Raw genomic sequence first — 22,896 nt, forward strand, 5'->3', positions numbered from 1 at the left:
CATGTAGAGGTTTTCCAATGCCATTATTTTGCTTCTGATACAGATTCTGACGTTGTATCATTTGGATGCATAGACGTGTGTACTCACCAGTACCTGATCCAGTATTTTAATCTGTATCAGAGGCAGAACAGTCCTGTTTACATGGCTTAGGAAAATGAATTCCCATCTACATGCAGCAGTGTATACTCTGATTAATGTAATGATGTGCGTCCTTAAGGCTTTACTGAGATGCATATTCCAAATACGCTGCATACACGTGCAAAGAATGCTCCTAAAACGTGAATAATGTTGGTATATCTCTCATGTCTTCATTGGAAGATGCTGCATTCACATCCACAAAACATAAAACACGTTTGACAATAAATTCCTATAGTGACATCATACTGTTTACAAAGAATGAATTGAAATATATCAAATAACATTATTCTGTGTATTAATTTTTATGTAATAATTCTCGCAGCAATAGTCGTCTCCTTGTCTCAGGGAGCTGCATTACAACAGTTGTAAATTCTGTCAAAGAGGTTAAAATATTTTCGTCCTGCTCTCGTCCACTAAATTCATCCTGTTTGCTATTAACCAGTGTGAGGCCTAATTCAGAATATCCAGAGGGAATATGTTGTTTACACGACTCGTATCAAGTTCTGAATGTTGTCATATTCACAATAATAGCAGAAAATGAATGTGCATGTGAACATAGTCACTGACTGACCAGACGAAGAGCATGTGCCTTCTGTAATTTCACTCTAAAGAGGGACTGGTCGGTCAGGAAAAAATTAGTCCGTCATTGAAATAGAACAAACATGATTTTATTTTGTGTTTTGGACACGAGGGTAGATTTCTCTAAACTCAGCCAAGAGACAGGAGGCAAGTACATCGTCATGTCAAAATCCAGGAACTGCTCCATCAGCAGAGAACAAAAAACAGAGACGATAAACTTGTATTTCTCAGCTTCTGTGTTTGAACAGCGGTCTCACATGTTGTCTCACATGTTGTCATCAAGTCTTTGTTTTTTGGTTTCTTGCTTCTGGAGAGTTTCCAAACACTAAATGAGTTCTTCTCGAGATGTTCCCTTACCAACTTTTCCTTCCCAATGGCCGATACCGACCACAGATCAGATACCAGTCCGTTAAAAATATATATTATTGTTGTGATTATACCCTTACGGAATAAGCGGTTACAGAAAATGAATGAATGAATTAATTAATTTTGTTATTATTTTTAGCAGCTGTATTTTGTTGCCATACAGGACGCTGCTGGGTCCCATTCTGGGGCAAATACATTTCATCTTATTGGATCGGAGCGTAGAAACAACCCAAAGTCAGAGTCTTTACAGGTCATGAGGAAATTGTAATTTTATTAAATCCACTATTTTTGACTAAAGATGAGATCCATCCTGGAATAAAATGTCCAAACATGTGCTCACATCCACATCATGTTGTCACTGCTACTTTTAGATTCTCGTCTTGGTTCATTAATGTGTTTTCTTTTTTTCCTGCCTCCTCCTCCTCCTCTGGCCTTTCAAGGAAGATTGTACTTTGAGGAGGAGGAGGAGGAGGAGGAGGAAGGGGGCGGGTGAAGGCTCCAGAGTGAAATAAAGTTCTTGAAAATATTAGTTTGCTCGATGTGATAATTAAATTCGTTGAGGTCATCCTTGAAGTTTATCGGTTGGCAGGATGTGCAGTCGCTCACACAGCGAGCCCACACACTTCCTCTGGCCTTTTCCCCTCCATATCCTCTTACCCCCACCCCCACATCCCCACACACACACCCCGCCCGCCCCACCTCCCTCGACCCAGTCATCAGAAAGTTGTTATGACGACCCGAGTAAATACGAGACAGACGAGCGGAGACACAACTGTGGGGGGTGGTGTCCCACTTTACTGTCAGCTTGGCAGGGCAGCGGTGTTGCCAGGCTGCTGGAGGAGCTTTATTTTAACTCATCTGCCCTCTGGTGGTCAGAAACAGACACGCTGGCTCTTCTGCTTGAGTTGAAAACAAAAGGCAACACATGCTGTTTCAGCTCTAAATGAGGTCAGATACTCGCCTCCTGTGAGGCCCCCATTGTTGACGATCTACAGGACAGTTACTTATGTGGATGTCCTTTAACACAGACTGATGTCTTCGTGAGGACAGAGACGCCTGCTTTCACTTTAGATTAACTTAGAGACTTCAGTTCAATTTAAAGTACGTTATTCGCCCCGTAAGGGTTAATGTGGGGAATGCAAATTTATAAATAAAAACAGTTCATTTGAGTTTTTAAAGTTTTAAGGTTGGCTCCATTACTTTTATTTTTTTTTTTTTGTAGGTTTTCATATCATCCTGCATCTTCCCAGTATGTGTTCAAAACCAGATGTTCAAACTTTGGCCAAAGTACAAATGTTTTGGGCGTCAGAATTCCCTGCCCTTCTCCAAATGTTTTCCCACACGGCCTGATGAAGGTTTCTGCGTGACAACGTTGCATCATTGCTGTAATCTACATCACTACTTTTGTTAACAGCGGAGTGAGAGTTTCCATTTGAAAAACCTGGAAAAAAAAACACACTTTTAGATGTTAAAGTTCAACATTTTTGTTAATAGTGGTGTGAATTGTTTTGGTTTAATAATATAATTCATGTTGTTTAGATTAAAATGGTGTATTAAAAATGTTAAAACAAATTATTAACATTCCAGTGTGTACAATATACAGCATTCAAAATCTTACTTAACAATAATAGAAATAAGTGTTAGCATCAGGTATAAAAAGTAAAAGTACTACAATGTAAAAATGAAAAAGTTGAGAAAACCCCAGATTTGAAGCCAAATAGATTTCAGTTTACAACTCAGATGATTAAGTTTTGAAAAAGTTTTATCAACCGCTGATCTTTTGTTGAGATACTTTACTTTTCTTCTTTAGATAAACTTTTAAGTGGTTTTGAATTTTAGAAACTCAAAACATTGTATTTAAAAAATATATACTGAGTGGATTAATTGGCGTGACAGTAAACGCTAATATTTTAATATTTTCACTTAAAACTATTTAATCAGGGTTAATCAGAAATCAGAAAAACTCAGGATTTGTCACAGTGAGCTGCTGTGACAAATCCTGAGTTTTCTGAAGTCCTCGGCTTGGTCAGGGTTAGCAACTCAAAGGAGAGTGTGTATTTTTGGAGCGGTGGACGTTTGTTTTCGGGATAACAAGCTGTTGGAAAATGGGCTCTTAATCCAGTAGGACATTTTTCAGACTGTTGGTCAGTGGCATTGCATCATTTCTTCCCCCGACTTCCAGTCTTTATCCTAAATTAAACTAACTGACTGCTCCTCATATTTAACAAACAGACTGGAACTGAGCTCCTCATCTAACTCTCGGCTTGTATTTCCCAAAATGTCAAACAATTAAACACAGAATAAGAGAAGATGCACAGTTTGGTTTTAGTGTGGCACGTTTAAGCTGTCAAACATACTCATCCACATTAATTAATCAATTAAGTTAGCTACTGTAATTAATCAATTTCTGTTATTTGGCCTCAGTGAGACCCTAAGAAGCTGTGTGACCTCAGAGAGGCTTTTCAGTTCTATGTTTAGCAGACTTGACCCACCAACAGCACAGAGGACTAAAGTGACAAAAACCCTTTGACGTGGGAGCAAACTTTCTCCTCAGCCTCACTATTGGTCCGTCACTGATCCCATTCAGATGTTGCCAGGGAAAGACACACACACACACACACACACACACACACACACACACACACACACAGCGTGTTTACACTCCCTCCTCTGGTATTTAGCTAATTCCCATAGGAATGCATAGATTCTAGTCATCTCTATTTGGGACAGCAAATGTGTAGGAGGAGAGGAAGCTCAACTGATGGACTGAAAAACAACAGCAATGTTAGCGCGTTACTGTTTTCTTACCCTTATATAATGTTCTTTGAATATATTTATTAATCAAATTCAGTCTAGAAATGACTTCATTTCTAGTTCATTCTCCCGGACCAAGATTAACTGATTAACCTCTGGTTAAAACCTGTGAGAATTTAATTTACACATAAATTGCGTCCATAAAGTGAAAAACCAGGATTATTTTGCTTGAATTTAAAGGTGCATGGTGTGAGAGATTTAGGGGGATATATATTTATGAGAATGTTTTCATTAGTGTATTATCACCTGAAAATAAGAGTTGTTGTATTTACTTTACCTTACAATGAACTCTTTATCTCTACAGAGGCAGCAGCTTTTCTTCCACAGAATCCATCCAGTATGGACAAACCAAACACTGGCTCTAGATATGGCCTTTCACATTTTGCGTATTTTTCCACCACTGTAGGTTCTTCTACATGTTGAGAGTGAAACAACATGCTTTCAATCTGCAAGCTCACTGCAATAAACTGTCAAAAAAAGCCCAGTTTTGTGCACTTAAAGGACCTGTGTTGGATTTAGTGGCATCTAGAAGTGAGTTTGCAGATTGCAACCAACTGCCCTCACCCTCCCCTTCCAAGTGTGTAGGAGAACCTATGGTGTTTACAAAACTTGCAAATGCATAAGGCTGTATCTAGACCCAGTGTTTGGTTTGTTTGTTCTGGGCTTCTGTAGTAACATGGCGATGAAATGTAGCGACCTCTGCGGAACAGGGTTGTGTCTAGATGGTAACCCCGGACCTGCTTCATTTTCACCCAAAATATGATCTTATATTTTAGATTTACATTAGCCCTTATTGTCTCCCTGAGGAGGAAGTTGTCTCAGATACTTGAGAGAACACAGGCGACACAGCCAAGCACATCTACGATCCAGAGTCACATCCAGATCCATACACACCAAAACACACATCCCAACAATATTACAGAGACCCTGCACCAGGATCCTGCACATTCCACAAACATCCCTAAGATCTGATATATAATAATAAGTACTATTACTTTTGGTACTTGATGCTTTCACTTGTACTTTTACTTAAGTAAGAGTTTGAATGCAGGACTTTTACTTGTGACAGATTTTTGTTCTTCATTACCTTATTATATTACAGTGTATTTCATTATAATACTGGTACTTTTACTTAAGAGTACTTCTTCATTAAGTACATTTCATTCTAAGTTCACCGTGTCTTAATTTAGTCCGGGGAAATTGTTGTTTTATGACTTTTATGTTGCACCAAAAGAAACATTCAGGAGACTAAAAGAGGCTGACAGACAAGCTCCAAGTGTCAGTGAGGGCATCTACAGTATTCATCCAGAGTGTGTGGAGGCTGCAGTGTGTGGGTGGAGGGTGTTCTGGGTGTTGTTGGGTGAGGGGGGGGTGACTGAGGTGTAGGAGCTCATAATTCACACACGTGGTCGACCAATCAGCAGAGCCTGCAGGGGCAGAAAGCCGGTAGGTTACACTTGGACTCTGAATTCACACATGACACGCAGGACGAGCAGAGAGACAGGGAACTTTTCTTCTTCTTCTTCTTCTTCTTCTTCTTCTTCTCTTTCTTCAGAATCACTGGAGCGATTTCACCTGAACCTGAGACAGGAGACGAGCCACTGATCGTCCCTCTGAGGTAATCTGCTCTGCTGGTGCTGAGTTTCACCCTGCTGACACTTTAAACCTCCCTGACAGGCTGATTTTGTTTTACTGGAGGAGTTCTCACCCTCAGGCAGGGTCCTTTATCTAAGTAAAAGTAGTTATACCATAATCTAAAAGTACTCTGCTACAAATAAAAGTCCTTAAAATCTACCTGAAGTATCAAAAGGTATGTAGACTGGCTCCTTTCACTGCGTAGTAAAATATATTATTCTGTTTTTATATCTAACAAACATGTTAAGAGCATGAGGTTCATGAATGTGAGGCCATTTCTACATACTGCAACTCATATTTTCTCATTATCTTAACATAAATATCTATGTTTTAATACATTTAAATTATAATTGAATAATAAAAAAAAAAAAGAGTTGCTTTGACTTGAAGCATTTTGACTTGAACGTGTCAGATTATTTTGTAAATGTCATCAGTTAAAGAATATAAATTACATAGCAATATTGATGATTATAATGTAATCTACTTGACTGCAAAAAGTGCAATCTAATCTGAATACATTTGGATTACTTTTTGGATTACTTCAAAATCAAATATTTAAAACATTGCCTCTTATAAGCACCTAAAAATGAATGCAAACACAACAATCTGACCTCCACAAATGTTATTTATTTCTTATTAAAACATTAAAAACATTTTCAATGCAAATAAAATATATTTTGCAAATTCAGTATTCACAGTCGGTCACATCATTTGTGAAACAAACTGTTAATATTCTACAACATGTTGGACGCTGTTTTTGTGTGTGTGTTTTTTTTTTTTTACTTTTTGTTGCTGCCGTTTTTTAAATCAAAGGCCACATGCAGGACTTTGCTCATGTAACATGTGAGGAGCACTTATAAATTTTCAATGTAAATAAAAAGGAATAAAAACTTAATTATCCATAAATCATCATTAAAAGTAAAACTAAATACTATTTAAGTCATGAACAAAACTGGTGAATTTGGAGTAATAGACTTTTCAGTTATCACGGAAAAATGTTTCAAAATTTTGACATAATCAAAAAGTAATCAAGTAACCCGTGACAATGTAACTATAATCTAATTACACTTTTTTCAAAAGTAATCTCGGTTGGTTATCGTTACTTATTCTTTCCAGAGAAGTCTCTGCCCCTGTGCAACCTAATACATGAATTTTGTTGAACTTATTGTACTTTAGCACAGTACTTGAGTAAATGTACTCAGGTCACAGAGTGTAGAGGGAAGTGAACAGCAGTGCACCATGGGAAGAGAGGCATTTGTTGTATATCAGGAACTATTCTTATCGCTTTGCCATCAGCCTTTTTGAAGGAGAAACCGCCGTTATATAAGCTAAACAGCCCTCTCTCCAAGGCAACCAAACTCCTTAAGGAAAAACGTGAATTTTACCTTAAAGAACACGGGAGTTGCTGGACTACCGCTGCCTCAATCTTTTTGTTTGTTCGTGTTGTTGTGTGACTTTGGTAAATCTGAACTAACATTTTTAAACACCAAAGCCAAAAATAATAAAAACATACTATCTTATTGAGGCAGCGGTAGACCAGCGTCTCCCGTTTCCTACCAGGTAAAATTAACATTTTTGACAATGGAGTCTGGTGGCTTTTGAGAGAGCGATAATTGGCTTACATAACAGCTGTTTCCAGCCAGAAATGGCTGTCTGATGGTAAAGAGTGGTGAAAATATTCTAAATGTAGTGTACACTTATAATGATTGGTTGATAATTTTTTCAAGGCCTAAAATATGTTTTTCTGCTGCTGATCACCATCTACTGTAGGTGATATATTGATTATCACATGTTAATGTTCACAGTTCAGCTGTGGATCTTTTCAGTTGTAGTTTCAGTTTGTGATTTCCAGTTTCACATCCTCACGTTATCAAACCGAAGTGCTTCAGGTCTGATATCACATCCACCCTCAGACCCTGTGCGAGGACTTCAGGACAAGTGTGGTCTTTATGTGTGTGGGAAGTGTGTGTGTTTTGATCCCCGAGTATTCGCTGTCAACATGGCGAGTGTTGAGGAAGAGAGACTTCGACAGCTGGCCGCCCTCAGTGGAAGGCATGCGGCTGCTTCTCCGCGTGCCAAATCTCTCAATGCTATTTATACTCACCTTGCCAGGCTCACTACTGGTGTCTGTTCATTCACGCCCGGCCACGGCAAATGCCACCGCATCAGAACGCCAATTACACATTTACTGTTTCTACTGTAGCTGATTTGACATGACTTGAATATATATAATATGAGGGGATTTTTTTGCTCAGAAGTTAAAAAAATATATATATATTATCAAATGACACAGAGCTAAAATATTCCGCAGTTTGGGTGTGTTGCAGTTTTACACACTACAGTAATGTTTGCTCTGGGAAACTATCCAAAAAAGTGACAATGACAAAATACATTAATAAAATACATATCAGAATAATTAGATGAGGATGTTTCTGGCTCATACTGTACTTGTTGGTCTACCACATCAGTCCAGACTGGTACAGATATTCATGATCTCCAGAGGATGAATCCTAATGACTTTGGTGATCCTCTGACTTTTCATCAAGCAACATCAGCTGATCAAAGTTTATACTAAATATTAAGTGAAATATTTAAACATCTGCTTGATTCATTGGCGCCAAATTTTGTACGGACATTCGCGGTTCCAAGGTGATGAGTCCTGATGACTTCAGTGATCCTCCAATCAATTATTGTCTGATGATGATTAGCTTTTTATTAGCTTTTTTAAAATTTATCTGCATTCAAATGCAAACATCTGTTTACAGAGATTATCCCCCAGTTCCACTCTCATGTCTCAAGTTGCTAAGCAGACGGTGAACACTGACCAGTGCACAGAGGAAGAGGACATCTTGGCCAGGATATCCATTATCTGCTATCCAGATAATCGGACAAACGTCGTCAGACGATAGCAAGACTGGAGGATCACAAAAGTCATCAAGTCAGACTCGTCACCTCAGAACCTCTAATGTCTGTACAAAGTTTGTTGCCAGTCAGTGAAGTAGATGTCGAAATATTTCACTGGATATTCAGAAAACACTTGTCCAGCTGATGGCGCTGGATGCATTTCTGCCAAAGCATTCTTCCTCTTTTGCTCTCCTCACAGACTGTTTACCTCCATGCAACCAAAGCCCGCTCAAACGGGATTGGTTAATGTGGCTTGGACTACAAACGGACTACAAACAGAAACCAGAATGCATCCAATAATAAAATCTTGCCCCTTGCTGACAAATTCTGCATTCATTTGCAGACATCTGTCTGTAGAATCAGAATTTGTCCTAAATTTATGACCAAACCACAAAATAAAATTCACATCAGCCTCATCTGTGCTTTGTGTTTAGCTCCAATTAACAAATGTTAGCACACTAAACTAAGATTTTGAATATGGTAAACATTATACCTGCTACTAAACATCACCATGTTAGCACTGTCATTGTGAGCCAGTTAGCATGTCGAGATTAGCATTTAGCTCAAAGCCCCACAGGTCCAAAGAAAAGCTTCTCTGAGCACCAGCAGGACTTTTAATCTACAACAATAGCTGCAATATCTCAAACACAATATTTGATCAATCCACTTGAACTCACTCTGATTAGAGATCACAGCTTATCTGTTTACATGGACGCTAAATAGAGTGATCCGATAAGAGGTGTGTTTATGTGCACCAAAGCATTTAAATAGAAGAGAACTTTTTTTGACATATGCACAGCGGTTCTTTGACACAGCTAAAGTCAGCCATCCAAAATCCAAATCTCTCTCCAAGGCAACCAAACTCCTTAAGGAAAAACATGAATTTTACTTTGCAAAACACAGGAGCTGCTGGACTACGGCTGCCTCGATCTTTTAAACTATCTGATTGAGGCAGTGGTAGACCAACAATTCCCGTTTGCTACCAGGCAAAATTTATGTTTTTGGCAATGGAGTCTGGTGACTTTTGAGGGAGCAATATTTAATGACAATAACAACATTTACTGAGCAATATATGACCATCACATTGAAGTAGACACTGTTGTGATGCATGTACTGGTTACTGGAGTAATATAACCCGCAGTTTCTCAGTGAAACATGCTTCCTTACCTTATATGTCTCTTAATTCCGTGTAGAAAATCATTGATGAGGCAAATTCTTGCCTCCATGACCTTTTTCCACTTTCAGAAGGTTAAAAAAATCTGACCGTGTTTTGTTTATCCTCTCTTGCAGTTCTCGCAGCGTCGATGCACACCGACAGGGACAGAGATATGGCCATACCCCGCATGTTTAACTCCAACACGCCGTTCGTCATCGTGACCGGAGGCTCTGAGCTCTCGTTTCTTGGCAAAGAGGACGACAGCCAGGGGCACGAGGAGGAAAAGGACTCGCTGGTCCAGGCCATCGCCCCCCATCTGAGCCGGGTGATGCAGCGTGGCACTGCCAAACACGTTGTCACAGAGGGCCGCGATGTGTCCGAAGACAATCCCTGTGTCTCCATAGTGGCACAGGCAGAGAGTAAGAGAACAGGGCTACAGTGTGTGGATCAATCAGTGATCAATGAGGCTCAGATTCTTTTCTGTAATTGAAACAGGGTTAGTTTACACTGATACTAAGTTATGTAGGATGGATTTATTTGGATAAACCCTCCTGTTTGTTTAGTATGTCATGTTTACCAGATGAAAACTGTATTTCTAGTTTTTGGCATGATGTGCTCACACTAATAGTGTGATTATCTTTAGTGCACTGAAACTTTTAAATAGGAGTCGGTGGGAAAGTTTGACAAATTTAAACACAGTCTACCCAAGTGCACATCTACCATGCAGAAATTCTATTGAGCTGCATTATGCAGGGTTGCCAGGTCTGTGGTTTTCTCATGGACATCAGCTACTTTTGAAGTGTTACCAGGGGTTTAATTTTTTTGTCTGCTGGTTGGGTAGATGCATCACGCACACACAAAACGTGCCTAATGCTCTTTGTCCATCAGCACCAGCTTTATCGGCCCTTGGGCTGGTTATGATTTGACATTTGGCTGGTTTTGTCACACAGACCTGGCAACCCTGGATGTTGGCGCTCATACCAGAGGCTGAACGTCAGGACATTTCAGCTTTTGCTGCCAGTTTGGGCTTTTAGCTGAGCATCAGAACTAAGACAGTTCCGTAAATCAAAATCGAAAGCACTGATGTTGAAGGGATATTTCTTTGGATGACAACATTGATGAGTCTCATATCTGTCAGTTAAACATGCAGCTGATCACAGACATGACGCTGCATTGGCCTTTGGATTGTACATCAACATCGCTGCCATATTAGACTGACCCGTACAAGTAAATGTTGATGGATGGTCGTTTTTATATTCAAAGGTTCATAAGCTACCTATGTTAGAAAAAGAACACTTTGTTCCTACTCCATGTTGATTGTGAACCCATGAATATAACATGACAGACTCCTGTCTGCGGTGACACTGACATATTGCAGCGATGGACCAAAGTGTTCCTGTCTGCAGCTGACGTTACCTAGCTTAGCGTGAAGACTGGAAGCAGGGCGAACTGGCTTTTTTGACCAGATTAAACAAACAAAATATAACATGTTAAATAATGAGTTTTCAATGTGTTGTCACCTGTTTCTGGTTCTCTGTCCCAGGGGAAGACTTTCAGGAGTTCAGCCCCACCAACACACAGTGTCCTTACTCAAGATCTCAGCTGCTCAAAAAGCTCAGGTACGTCACAATACACAGCAGACACTATCATCATCAGCACGTCTCAAACTAAATACTGCTAAGAGCAGATATTTTAAAGGCCCTATGGGAAGGACTGAAAGCAACACGTACACTGTACCAGTCTTTATTTTACAAAAACTTGTGCCTTCAGAATACTTGGCAAAAGAATCTATAATGGCCTTAAAATTTCTGCACATAGGGGCTTTAAGTTGTCTAAGAATTAATCAACTTAAGTGTGTATTGATCTGTGAATCTGTAACGCTTCAGGACACTAAACATGATGTATATCTTTGCAGGTTGCTCAACAAGGAAGCTGCACTGACAAGTGACACAGAGGACGAGGCCTTCGAGGTGGTGCACCACCACCTCCAGAGGAAACATCGCAGGAAAACCAGCAGACAGAGCCAGGAGGGAGGGGAGGAGCCTCCAATCATCCAAGGCCTGTGGGTGCAGGAGATTGATTGGCTGAAATCAGTGGAGAAAGAGATGACATCATCTGCTGAGATCATACCGCCTCCTCCTCAGTTTACAGACTCGCAGGCCTGCAGCTGTGGAGACCTGCAGTCCTGCAGCTGCACAGATGTGTGTGAGTGTGTCACAGGATTAGAGGACCGGGACAGATCAGGACACACAGAGGACACGTCCAGCACCGAAGACAGAGGAGGCTCAGACTCGGACTCTGAATCTATCCGCACTCATGAGAGCGAGTCGGACTCGTCTTGTCATGCAGAGGACGACACACAAGTCCCAGATAACTGTGGAGTCGAAGCCAGGATGTCAAATCTGACCTTTGACCTGATGCATGTGTCCGGTTTTAACTCGTCCTCTCAGGCTGAGTGGGATTCAGACTCCACAGGGTGTGTTCAAAGCATACTGGGAATTTCAGACTCCAGCTACACCCCCAGCACTGTGGACACTCCTCAGTGTGGGTTTGGTTTTGATGACATGAGAGATACTGAGGCAGTTTTGGACATCCTGAGAGGAAGAGTGATACAAATGCCAAAGCTGTCGGTTTCAACTGATCTCATAAAACAAACCCTGAATGACTGGAAGAGCAGCAAACCTCTCAATGAAGGACTCATATTTCATCATGTAAGACATTTATATCCAGATTACACTATTTTCTGCATATTAATATGCCTACATGTGTTTTAAACCCCAAGTTATGAACGCCAAACTCTGCTCCTGAATCAGTGAAATTACAAACTGATTTCAACAAAACATCAGTTCTTGCAAGAGGAGAAGATGATGAGAAGCAAAGGAAAGATTTTGATCTTGCAGGAAAAGTCAGCAAAGACTTTTAAAGAAAGTGTTCATGAGAATTTAACAGCAACTAAAATCTTTTTTATAAATATTTTCTGGGTGCTTTAATGGTTTTATTGATAGGAAAGCTTAAGATATGACAGGAAAGGGGGAGCGAGAGTTGATACATGGAGTACATGGAGCAGACGCTCTACCATCTGAGCTACCAGGCCATCAGCAGCCGCAACGCTTCCTTAATCTTAACCTGATCTCTGGAATCAAAGTCCTCGGCTTTGTGTTCCCGCCGTTCACCCCAACCACCTGCTTTTGGCAACCTGGTATCACGCCAAAGCATGCAACAAGACCTGCCGGTCCACCATGACAGTGTCACACATAATGTCTACTCAGACTTTCAAAATAAAGCTAGCTGACCAACATTTTCAAAGTTTGGTTAAGGTTAGGTAACACATGATGCTTTGGGGTAAAATTAAAACATGAACCAAACCTCAAACTCCCATGTGAAAGTCCTGTGTCTGACTCATGTCTCCACCCCAGCCTCTTCCTTGCTCTTTATATAATGTTCATCCTTTACTCCCATCATTATCACCCCCCACAGATACTGCACCATCATACATGTGTGTACTTTTCATTCCAAGGCGAGCCAAAACATGACACTGACATGGTATCATGTAGTGGATCTGTGGGTCTATTACATGTTTTGGCATGAGACTGGACTGCATTCTGACTACGGTGTGGGAGATAAATGACGCGCTTCATTCAGTCAAAACAAACATTGCCGTGGCGCCCTGGTAGCTCTCCTTTCAGTCCACATGTCCCACGTGGAAAAGGCTGCGTCCTTATCACAGAGGCCCTGGTTTGATCCCATGCCGTTCCCTCTTTCCTGCCACACTCTTCAGTTTGTCCCGTTATTAAAGATAAAAAAAAAACCCTAAACATTATTTTAATGTCAATGTAATCCATCCAGCTTCTACATTTGTCAGCACAATCTAATTTGGAAAATGATTTAATAATATATAAACATGTTTTTAAGGAGATAGGGTTGCATGTGGAGGTGAATTTCTGCTCTGTTGCAGCTTAATGCTCCACTTTCTTCTCCAGCTAGTCGCTAACTTTGTTTGTCTTCTGGTTGGTGCTGAGCAGGTAGTGTACAGGGGGTTTATCACCTTTTTTTTTTTTTTTTTTTTTTCGCTAAAAACAGCTACCGGAAACAGTGAGATTGAACTAAAACAGTAAAGCTCAAAAATACAGAGCTCAAATAAAGCTAAAGTACAGAACTTCCTTTGGGTTTGACACTCTGAACAACCTCTTTCACATCACACATCACCATTTCATCAATTATCTATATGAGATTTTGATTAAAGTACAAATATCTCAGAATTACACCCTTCAAACAGCCACAGCGATATCTCTGATTTGTGTGTATTTACCCTTTAACTGCTCTGCCTTTTATCTCAGCCTGTTCGTAATTAGATTATTTTCACTGTTTATTTCTGTACCCTGCAGCAACTTCAGCCCAGCAGCTCTCAGTACAGGGAGGGAGAGCAGTACCGCATCCTCCATCACATCCAGAACGGCTCGTACGGCGATGTGTTCTGTGTCCGGGACAAGAAGACTGGATTCAAATGTGCTGCCAAGAGGGTACGTAAGCCAAGAAACAGTGAGTCATCTTTTAAAGTGCACATATTATGCACCACCCAGAGCTTTTCTGCTGAGCACCGAACTGATGATTCAGTTAAAGTTACTGGGATGTTATTCAGCTTATTGTCATCCACTGATCTCAGATTCCACTGAGTCACTTCAGCAGCGAGGAGGTGAGCACGTGGAGCGCTCTCGACTCTCCTCGTGTCGTCGAGCTCTTCGGGACTGTGAGGGAGGGCCTCAACATTGTGCTCTTCATGGACTTGAAGCCAGGTAATCTTTCTCCAGCACCAGCAGTCATAATATTCATGTTTTATCTGCAGTATTATTGCCCACTTAGAGACAATGAATCACAGAGTTAAAAGTAAATTAAAGATGTGTCCAAACCTCTTCAGCATGCTTGGCTCAGCTTCTAAAAGAGATGAACTCCCTGCCTGAGGATTTGGCCCTGCACTACCTTCATCAGACACTGGGGGCGCTAGAACACCTGCACCACAGACAGGTCCTTCACCTGGATGTCAAAGGTGTGTTCTTCTTTTAGACGTCATGAGACTGGGTGTTTATTTTCACTTGTTTTGTGCACCTGATTAGTGGAGTTTACAGCACCTGAATAATTCAGGTGAGCTGAGTCACACCTGCATGGGATATACAGTATGTTGTTAGTGGTGGAAGGTAACTCAAGTCTTGTGCTTTAAGCTGCACTAATCAGCAGAGGTGGGACCAAGTCATTGTTTTGCAAGTTCAAAGCAAGTCTCAAGTCTTTGCACTCAAGTTAAAGTCAGGAAAGGCAAGTTTCAAGTACTAAACTTTGAATTTCAAGTCCTAAACAAGTTATACTCTAACAGTCTTTACTGATGTTTGGTTCAGTCTCACTGCTTCACAGCTCATGGCGTCGTTTCCAGAAGCAGGCAGCTGTTTTCAGTAATAAAACTCAGATAAACTCACTGTACTCTACAAAGTTAACAACAAGCTGATGAACATTGTGGAGCATTTAGCAGATAAAGAGACAAACATTTTTTCCCAGGAGTTGGTGGAGACCAAAACAGAGCTACAACACAGTAAATATTGGTTTTGTAGAAAAACAGCTCCAAAATAACATTCCTAGTTTTAAGGACTGTCCATTTAGCAGTGGTATGAAAAAGTGACCACCTTTATAGCTTACTGTTTAACAACCCTGATTTCCAGCGTGTTTGCGTCCTTAAACGTTACACATCAGGAAGAAAGACAGAAAGGCTCATCTAACAGTAATGGGAAAAGAATTAATCCCCTATTTATGGTGGGTTTATCCACATTTATATAAAAAAAAAAACCTATTTGCACTAATTTTGGTGTAAAACCACACCTGCCCACACTGAGCCGAGTAAAGCTCCTATCTGCTGCTTCTCTGTCAGCTATCATCCTCAGTCTTGGTGCGTAATCCTAAAGTGACACCTCACCCCTAAACCCTCAGTAATCTCTGCTGAGAGGATTGAGTGGGAAGGGGGTCGCTCAAATTAGGCCCCTCTATTGTCCTCGCTGTGAGCAGCTTCACTCGGCCGACAAACGCCACATTAACCAGTCTCATCTTCTCAGGTCTTCATGAAGAAATGTACGTTTTATTTTTGAAGATGTTATCTTGTGCTGCCTCCAGACGGCTGTTCGGGAGCCGCTGCAGAGGCTGCAGACGCTGCAGCCCCCTCCCCGTGTTCCCGTCAGTCTGACAGCCTCTGACAGCCTCCTGATTTCTCAGTCAACTGTTTCATAATGAGCTCCAAATGAAAACAAGCTGTCTCACTGAATCCTGTGTGTTGATTTTATTCCAGTTGACAATGTGCTGCTGTCTGCAGACTGCAGAGACACATTCCTCTGTGACTTTGGTCTCTCAGAGACTTTAGATGAGAATGGATGGAGCACCAAGGCCTTCAGGGGTGAGTAAAGTCAGCAATAAAAAGTTACATTCAAACATAATCATTCATTTGATAGCTCCATTTCATCACACAAATTAACTTTAAGCAAATACAATAAAGGAGAAAGAATAATTTAAAACCTTTATACATTTGTCATTGACCAAATTTCACTATAATTCTACTTTTTTTTACTAAGAGAAAGAAAAACCTGTTATTCAAAGGGTTAATTATGCTTAAAAGGTCTTTTTTTGCTACATGGTTCTTCTAAAGGTCAGTCTGACTGGTGGGCTTTGTGTTGTCTTGCTCTTTACCAAGTCAATAACAGAAAGCTAAAGATGAAACGCTGACGGAGGACAGGAAATGATATCCGCAAAGTCTGCTGAAAACATGCAAACAATGCTGAAAAACCCACGGGTTAAAATCACAAAAAATGAGAAGACAAAACAAGACAAGGTCCCTCAGGAGAGTGCAGATCTCTGTCAGACAACAGGTGGTGAAGCACCTGCTGCAGTGCCACTGTGACTGTCAGATGCAACCAGCAGAGATTTGCAAAGTTTTGAACTTTCTTTGTAATATAATATAGTGTAAATTGTCTTATCTAGATGTATGCAAAGTTTATAATGTTTTGTGTAGTAAAGTCTCAGTTTTCTTTAAGATGCATGTAACAATGTAATGGTATTATAACCGAGCTTCCTGGGTTTGTATGGTTTTTTTTAACATTACAGCAATGAGGCAGCTTTACAACAATATAATAGATGCAGAAATCGTTTTTGGAGAAACTCACAAAAGCTGAAATTCTGAATAATTTACACTTGATGATCCTGTTTATTCCAACAAGCAGCTGTTATTATGTTTGATCTGTCACATTTCTAACAAAAGAAAATCATGAAAATTGGTTCAGAATTACGTGAGTTACAGTAGATTTTGTAATGAATTCTGTGTCTCTCAGTACACATTATAATTGTTTACTGGCAGACCTCACCAGTATGGCAACCATGTAGGCCAGGACTCAGCAACCTGTGGGTCTGGAACCATGTGCCGCTCTTTTGCCCCGTTTTGTTTTTGTTTTTTTACATTTTAATTTTCATTTATCGTTGCTGTAAGCCTAAAGCGATCCTGAAGGTGGAACAGTGTAAGACTTGTCAGGATGTCTAAACAACAGGAACATGATCATGTGGAAACCAGTCAGGGGAGAAGACGAGGTAATTCAGAGAGAAAAGACAAAGAGATGAAAATTAATTCCCTGTTTGTCTGTTGAAGGAGCTGCCTTCCCCGGCACAGAGACCCACATGGCCCCTGAGGTGGCACGAGGGGACCGACTGTGTGCCAAGGCAGACGTGTGGAGCAGCTGCTGTATGTTACTGCACATGCTCAACGGACGCCACCCATGGATACGCTACTACTCCCATCCCCTGTGTCTCCAGGTGAGAGTCTGTGTCATCAGAGGAAAGCGTGATATTTTCACGCAGGAGTGGACAGAGAGGTTTTCACACATTTCTCATCATCCGTTTGTCAGATTGTCAACGAGCCTCCACCTCTCTGGGAGGTGCCATCCAACTGCAACAACTTCACAGCCAAAGTGTTCAGAGCCGGACTCCAGAAGGACCCCGACAGACGGGCATCGGCAAAGGAGCTGAGGAGGAAAACCACCAAGGCCCTCAGAGCAGGTCCATGACTTATCTATTTCAGAATCATCTAATTATGAAAAAAGCACTTTTATGCAGTGCTGAACCAAAAATTAGGAAGTGATTTACATACAAAACAAAAAATGACAAAAGGCAGGAAACCACAACAGTGACTCAATCATGGCTCAATCTTCCCTGGTCTTACACATACGTGACTCTGCTACAAGGCCACCGCTTGAGGATCACACGTTATGTAAAGGTTTGTTCAGTGTTAGACCCAGGTGTCTGCTCATGCAATGCTTTAAAAGTTAACAGTAAAATCAATTCTAAAGCGAGCAGGCAGCCGGTGTAGAGAGGCTGAAATAGGTACAATGTGATCCCGTCTCTTTGTTCTAGTTGGTTTTGTGCAGTCTGTCGCCTGTCTACTCTTTTTGATTGAGACAGGACGTGACAAAATAAAAGCATCTGAAACTTTTAGACCCTCGTATACTTGCTTTTAAAAATGGTCTCTCTGTCTTGGACGCATTTGACTTCATATCTTTTGTCGTGTAAATGTTGATGCATCCTGATGCTTCCTTAAAATACGTCCTCAGCGCAGGACCTGGTTGTTGTTTTGGTGCCAGTGCTCAAAAAAATGGAGATGTGCACAATGTGTGTGGTTGGGCAATGCATGTGTGTTTGTTCTTTGTTTGCTTAGCATGTTTGCTGCACAGAGCATATTAAGACATCTTCTCTGAGAAAAACTGAAACAATCTGATGTTTGTTCACTTGTTCGTCCAGTGGCATTCAGTTTTTGACATCAAGGAGACATATGAGTGCAATATACCAATGTCCCTGGGCTTTAATGGAAGGTATAGCTGTGTGACATCTGCATAAAAATTGTAGTAGAAGTCTTGGCAGCAAAGAATATGAGAGAAAGCAAGTGTAGGAGAAATAAAATAGGACCCAGGATTGACCCCTGAGGTGCTCCAAACCTAGCTTTGGCCATTGAAGAGAAGTAATTGTCCATAGAGACAGAGATATTTTTTTGTTTTTCAGGAAGGAAAACAAACCTTACTGTTGTTGTGACATTATCTGCATAACTGAGGACTCTAAACACAAACATTTTCTCCACACACAGTTGGAGGTCTGAGTCCCTGGTCCCTCAGAAGCGCCTGTGAGAAGCTGTATCATGGCCAGAGCCAGGATGACGACGCCCCCTGCTCTTTGTCACCTGGGATCCCCGTCACCTCCCCAGCTGAACCATCAGCTGCCGGCTCAGCGCCCACGATGTACTGGGTGAGCCCCTGGAGGACGACAGCAGTGGACGAGGACAGCAACAACTGGAAAGACGGTGACTCAGACCACGACTCTGAAGTGGAAACAGACTGCTTGGATAGAGAATGGGAGTCCTGTCCAAAATCCCTACAGGATGATTATACTGCCGATGAAAAAGACTGGGACACCTGGTCTGATTCAGAGGTCGATATTTACATGGGAGAGGAGGAGTATATTCAGGAGAAGTGGCTGAAGACTGACAGGGACTATGAGGGGGACTGGGAGGAGGAAGGAGACGAAGAGGAGGAGGAGGAAGAGTGGGACTCTTCAATTTCCACAGAGTACCTCCATGCTCTCCGAGGTCTTTTCCCTTTGCTGCAGAAAGGCCATCAGACAAATGACACTTCCTGGGGATCAGAGCCAGAGCTGGAATACCTCAGAGACGGTGAGTCAGAACAACTCTGCGTCATGACGACAGCTCAGCGAGGGGAACACACTTTGTTTACCAGTTTGTTGACTGGATACATGTCCAGAATAAATTTATTTCATTTGCTGGAGCTACATTTCAGTACGAAGAGGCTGTAATGAAGAGCAGCTGATACAGAGTTTTTCCTCATATTTAAAGGAGCATTTTAAAGGATTAGTTCAGATTTTTTTCCCAGTCTGTTGTAAAGGGACAGTTCACTTTTTCCCTGGCCCGTAGTCCTATTTCTCCATCCAGACAGTTTTGGTGTGAGTTGCAGAGTTTCAGAGGTATCACAGTGGGGTGTTAATCATTTGAAACAATCGGTGCAGAGGTGCCGTTGTCACACTGTGTGTGAAAGGCCCGTCACATATCCTGGTAGAGCTGTATGTAGTGAAAAGGTCACTGAGCTGCTCAACTTGGACACACCCATTACTCACACAGCAGCTTTTGCTGACACATCAGATAACAAGGCAGATTTAGAAAAGAAAATCCTACATTACTGACTAGTTAAAAACTGTTTCAGGTCTCTGACTTGTTCTTATTCCACAACCCAATCTTCTTGGTGTGATGACGGGTATCTGGATTAATGAGCCATACACCCCAAGAGGTTTCACTTTTCCACAGAGCACCTGAGGGGCCTGGTTATTTAGACATTTATGATCTAATAGTATAAACACCAACAAATTTATTGAGGTGATCAACACATTAAAGCATAGGAAGATTTGAAACGTTCACCTGATTTAATGTAGATGCACCCAAACAAAAAAAAACACTGGTATTGTCCTTTAGAGGGAAGAAAAACATGTTTTGTTGTTGTCTGTTATTAGAAGTGGCTTTAGGCACCACAATCCAGACCCCATCTCCTGAACCTCGAGATGATCCTCCGTCCTGTTTCAGCTGCTCGGACACATCGCAGATAGACGCCTCAGAGAAGGTGTGTATCTGTAGATTCAGGTGTATGTGAGCACTACATGTAGAATTATTCCCTAAAAAACTAACCTTTTCTCTGTTTTTAAGGACTCTGACCATTCGTCTGACGATCTGAGCTCTGGAGTTTTCTCTTCCTGCAACAGTCACACAGATGGACACTTGGAGTGGTTGGCTTCAGCCAATCAGCCGTCCTCGTACTGCTTCGAAGGTAAGATGGCGGGACTGCATCACCGCGTCACACACCGGATGACTTCTGTTTTCGTTGCTATTTATTTTCTGCTCCGTCGCTGCAGGTGTTGACATCTGGATTGAGAACGTGCAGGGCGAGTGTCTGAGGATTCGTGAACGCCGGCAGGTCAAAGTGGGTCATGTTGCGATAGGAATCAGTGACCAGGTAAGAAACGGTCGATTTGTTGAAGTTTCTTCTTTAAATGTTTGGGATTGTGACTTTTATTTGTGTATTTTTCATTCAGGGCTGAATTCAGGAGTTAAGGCTCCAAAAACACAACAACAATATGTGTTGGACTTGATGACAAATGTACCATATTGTTTAATTTTTTTAACTGCATGTAGATTATATTATTGGATTAATGTTACTGATGCATCAGTGTGTAAGCAGATTTTTTTTTTTACAGTTGTAGCTGGTCAATATGAGGCTAATGTTATTTTATATTCTGTTGGGAAGTTCAGTCTCTAGCAGTGCAGAAGCCCAACGTTAGGAAGACAATTCTGCCTGTAAATGGCTTCTGAAAACTTTATTTTCTTAAAGCAAGTGAAACAATCTAAGAATAGTTTTACTTGGAAAATGTCTAAAAACAAATTACACGTTGGAACAAGAAGTATGAGGCATGTCGCTGCACTAGAATTAAGAGAAATGAAACCTGATTTCAGTGCAGATTGGGTTGTGACCCACAGGCGGGTCACAGGATGTTTTATTTCCGTTGCCAAATAGAAAAAAGACTGTTGAAGAAATTTTGCAAGTTTATCTGCAGTACACCTTTTATAAAGCACTTAAAATGTGTGTATTGTTTTACAGAGGAGGGAACAAAAAGAGAGCCTGTTAATTCTGCCAAAATCCACTTATTCTTTCTCATTTGTGAGGGAGCTAACATGTCCTCTATTGTTTTTCTGAGAGGAAATTAAAAAAAAGACAATGAGATGGCCTGTTAATGACCTGGCGGTGAAGGCTGGTCAGGAACACTGATGATGTCAAAGTTCTCAAATGCTAAATGTCGACGAGAATGAGAATGTCAGATAAAATCGTCAAAAAACTGGCAAAATTTGGATTCAAATCTGTAACGATCGTCAGTAAACAAGATTATGAATCTGACCGGACGTTCAACCCACTTTTCATCACCTGATGCTGGTGACACAGTTCAGTCAGTGTTTGAGGTTTGATGAAAATCCTCATGATTTATCTCCTCTGTCATCCAGATCTCAGGGAAGGCCTTCACCTTGGAGACGCTGGACAGGAAGACGGTGTCCTTTGACCAAGAGATCAAAGAGTCATGTCTGTGGCTCCGCTGCGTTCCCGCTCCTGACAGATGTCAGCGCTGGAGGTGGAGAGTCAGAGACGGCAAACTCGAACTACGAGAATGACACACATGTAATTTTGTTGTTGTTTGCACTAACTTAAAGATATATGTACCTGTACATGTTGTGTTCTCGGTATAACTGATTTTCGTGGGTGAAAGTCAGATAACCTGTGATTTATTTTGCTTTTATCAGTTCTTCAGTGTATTATTGACTGTTGTTTTTTTTAACGTTGCCCTATATGGACAGTTTCAGTATATTTCTTAGTTTTTTCTGTGATGTGAAAACTAGTTTGTCATGTTCCTTGTTGCCTTTTAAGCTTTAGAGTGAACGAAGCTGCTTGAAGGTGCAATATGTAAGAATTTTAGTTTGAAATATTCAAAAATTAACTAAATTCTCAACTGAATGTGAAGAAAGAACAGTTTTAACATTGTGTCAAAGATGTCTATGTATTGTGTCACAGATATATCTACTGAAGTTAGCATGCTAACCAGCTAGCTTCAGCCCATCCTGTCTTGTCATACCACTTTGTACCTCAAGAGGTGATAGTGAGCTGCAGTAGCATCCAGTTTGCCAATATCACTGAGGTGGTTTTCTCACCGGGTAAATCTCCGGGCACCTCAGGGCTGACCTCGCTCTCATCTGACTCACCGGACGCACACTGCAGGTAGAAGACTGCCACTGGTTGCCTGGTCTCAGTCGGCATCGTGACATCCGCTGTCTGCCTCTTCAAAGTCACCAGGAAACAAAAACAACCTCCAAGCTGCAACTTACATGCTGCAAAATTAGTGTCTGGGACGCTAACAGTAAAAAACATAACAAGCTAGCAGCTGTTTTTAGGGTGACTTAGCCATGTTACTGCCAGAGCTCGCCTCCGGACATGTGCACCGTTGCTGCACCCTGGGCTTTGCGCCACCCAAGATGTTTGTGATTGTTTTAAAGAAATGCAAACAAGGCAGGACGTTTTTCTCCTTGTAGCAGAATGTGCATGTGTGAAGCCAGGCCCTCCTCCAGTGCTGAGCGTTGTGGAGAGGACTGACGCCTCACCTCCCTCTCTTCCTACTTCTCCTGAGTGTCTTTGTCGTGT

General features: G+C 41.3%; 1 protein-coding gene across 1 annotated transcript; it reads left to right on the top strand.

Annotated features, from left to right (window-relative positions):
- Positions 1-5,263: 5,263 nt before the first annotated feature.
- Positions 5,264-22,896, top strand: map3k14b (mitogen-activated protein kinase kinase kinase 14b). Its single transcript, XM_084741224.1, has 16 exons — positions 5,264-5,343; positions 5,453-5,515; positions 9,727-10,011; positions 11,136-11,211; positions 11,508-12,303; positions 13,978-14,112; positions 14,256-14,385; positions 14,508-14,636; positions 15,915-16,019; positions 17,259-17,422; positions 17,515-17,665; positions 18,744-19,325; positions 20,174-20,280; positions 20,364-20,484; positions 20,570-20,670; positions 21,711-22,896. Exons 3-16 carry the CDS (start codon positions 9,741-9,743, stop codon positions 21,873-21,875), a joined length of 3,033 nt encoding a protein of 1,010 aa, XP_084597350.1. The 5' UTR covers positions 5,264-5,343; positions 5,453-5,515; positions 9,727-9,740; the 3' UTR covers positions 21,876-22,896.

Source organism: Lutjanus erythropterus, chromosome 17, assembly GCF_056507025.1.
Source record: "Lutjanus erythropterus isolate fLutEry1 chromosome 17, fLutEry1.hap2, whole genome shotgun sequence".
Lineage (NCBI taxonomy): Eukaryota > Metazoa > Chordata > Actinopteri > Lutjaniformes > Lutjanidae > Lutjanus > Lutjanus erythropterus.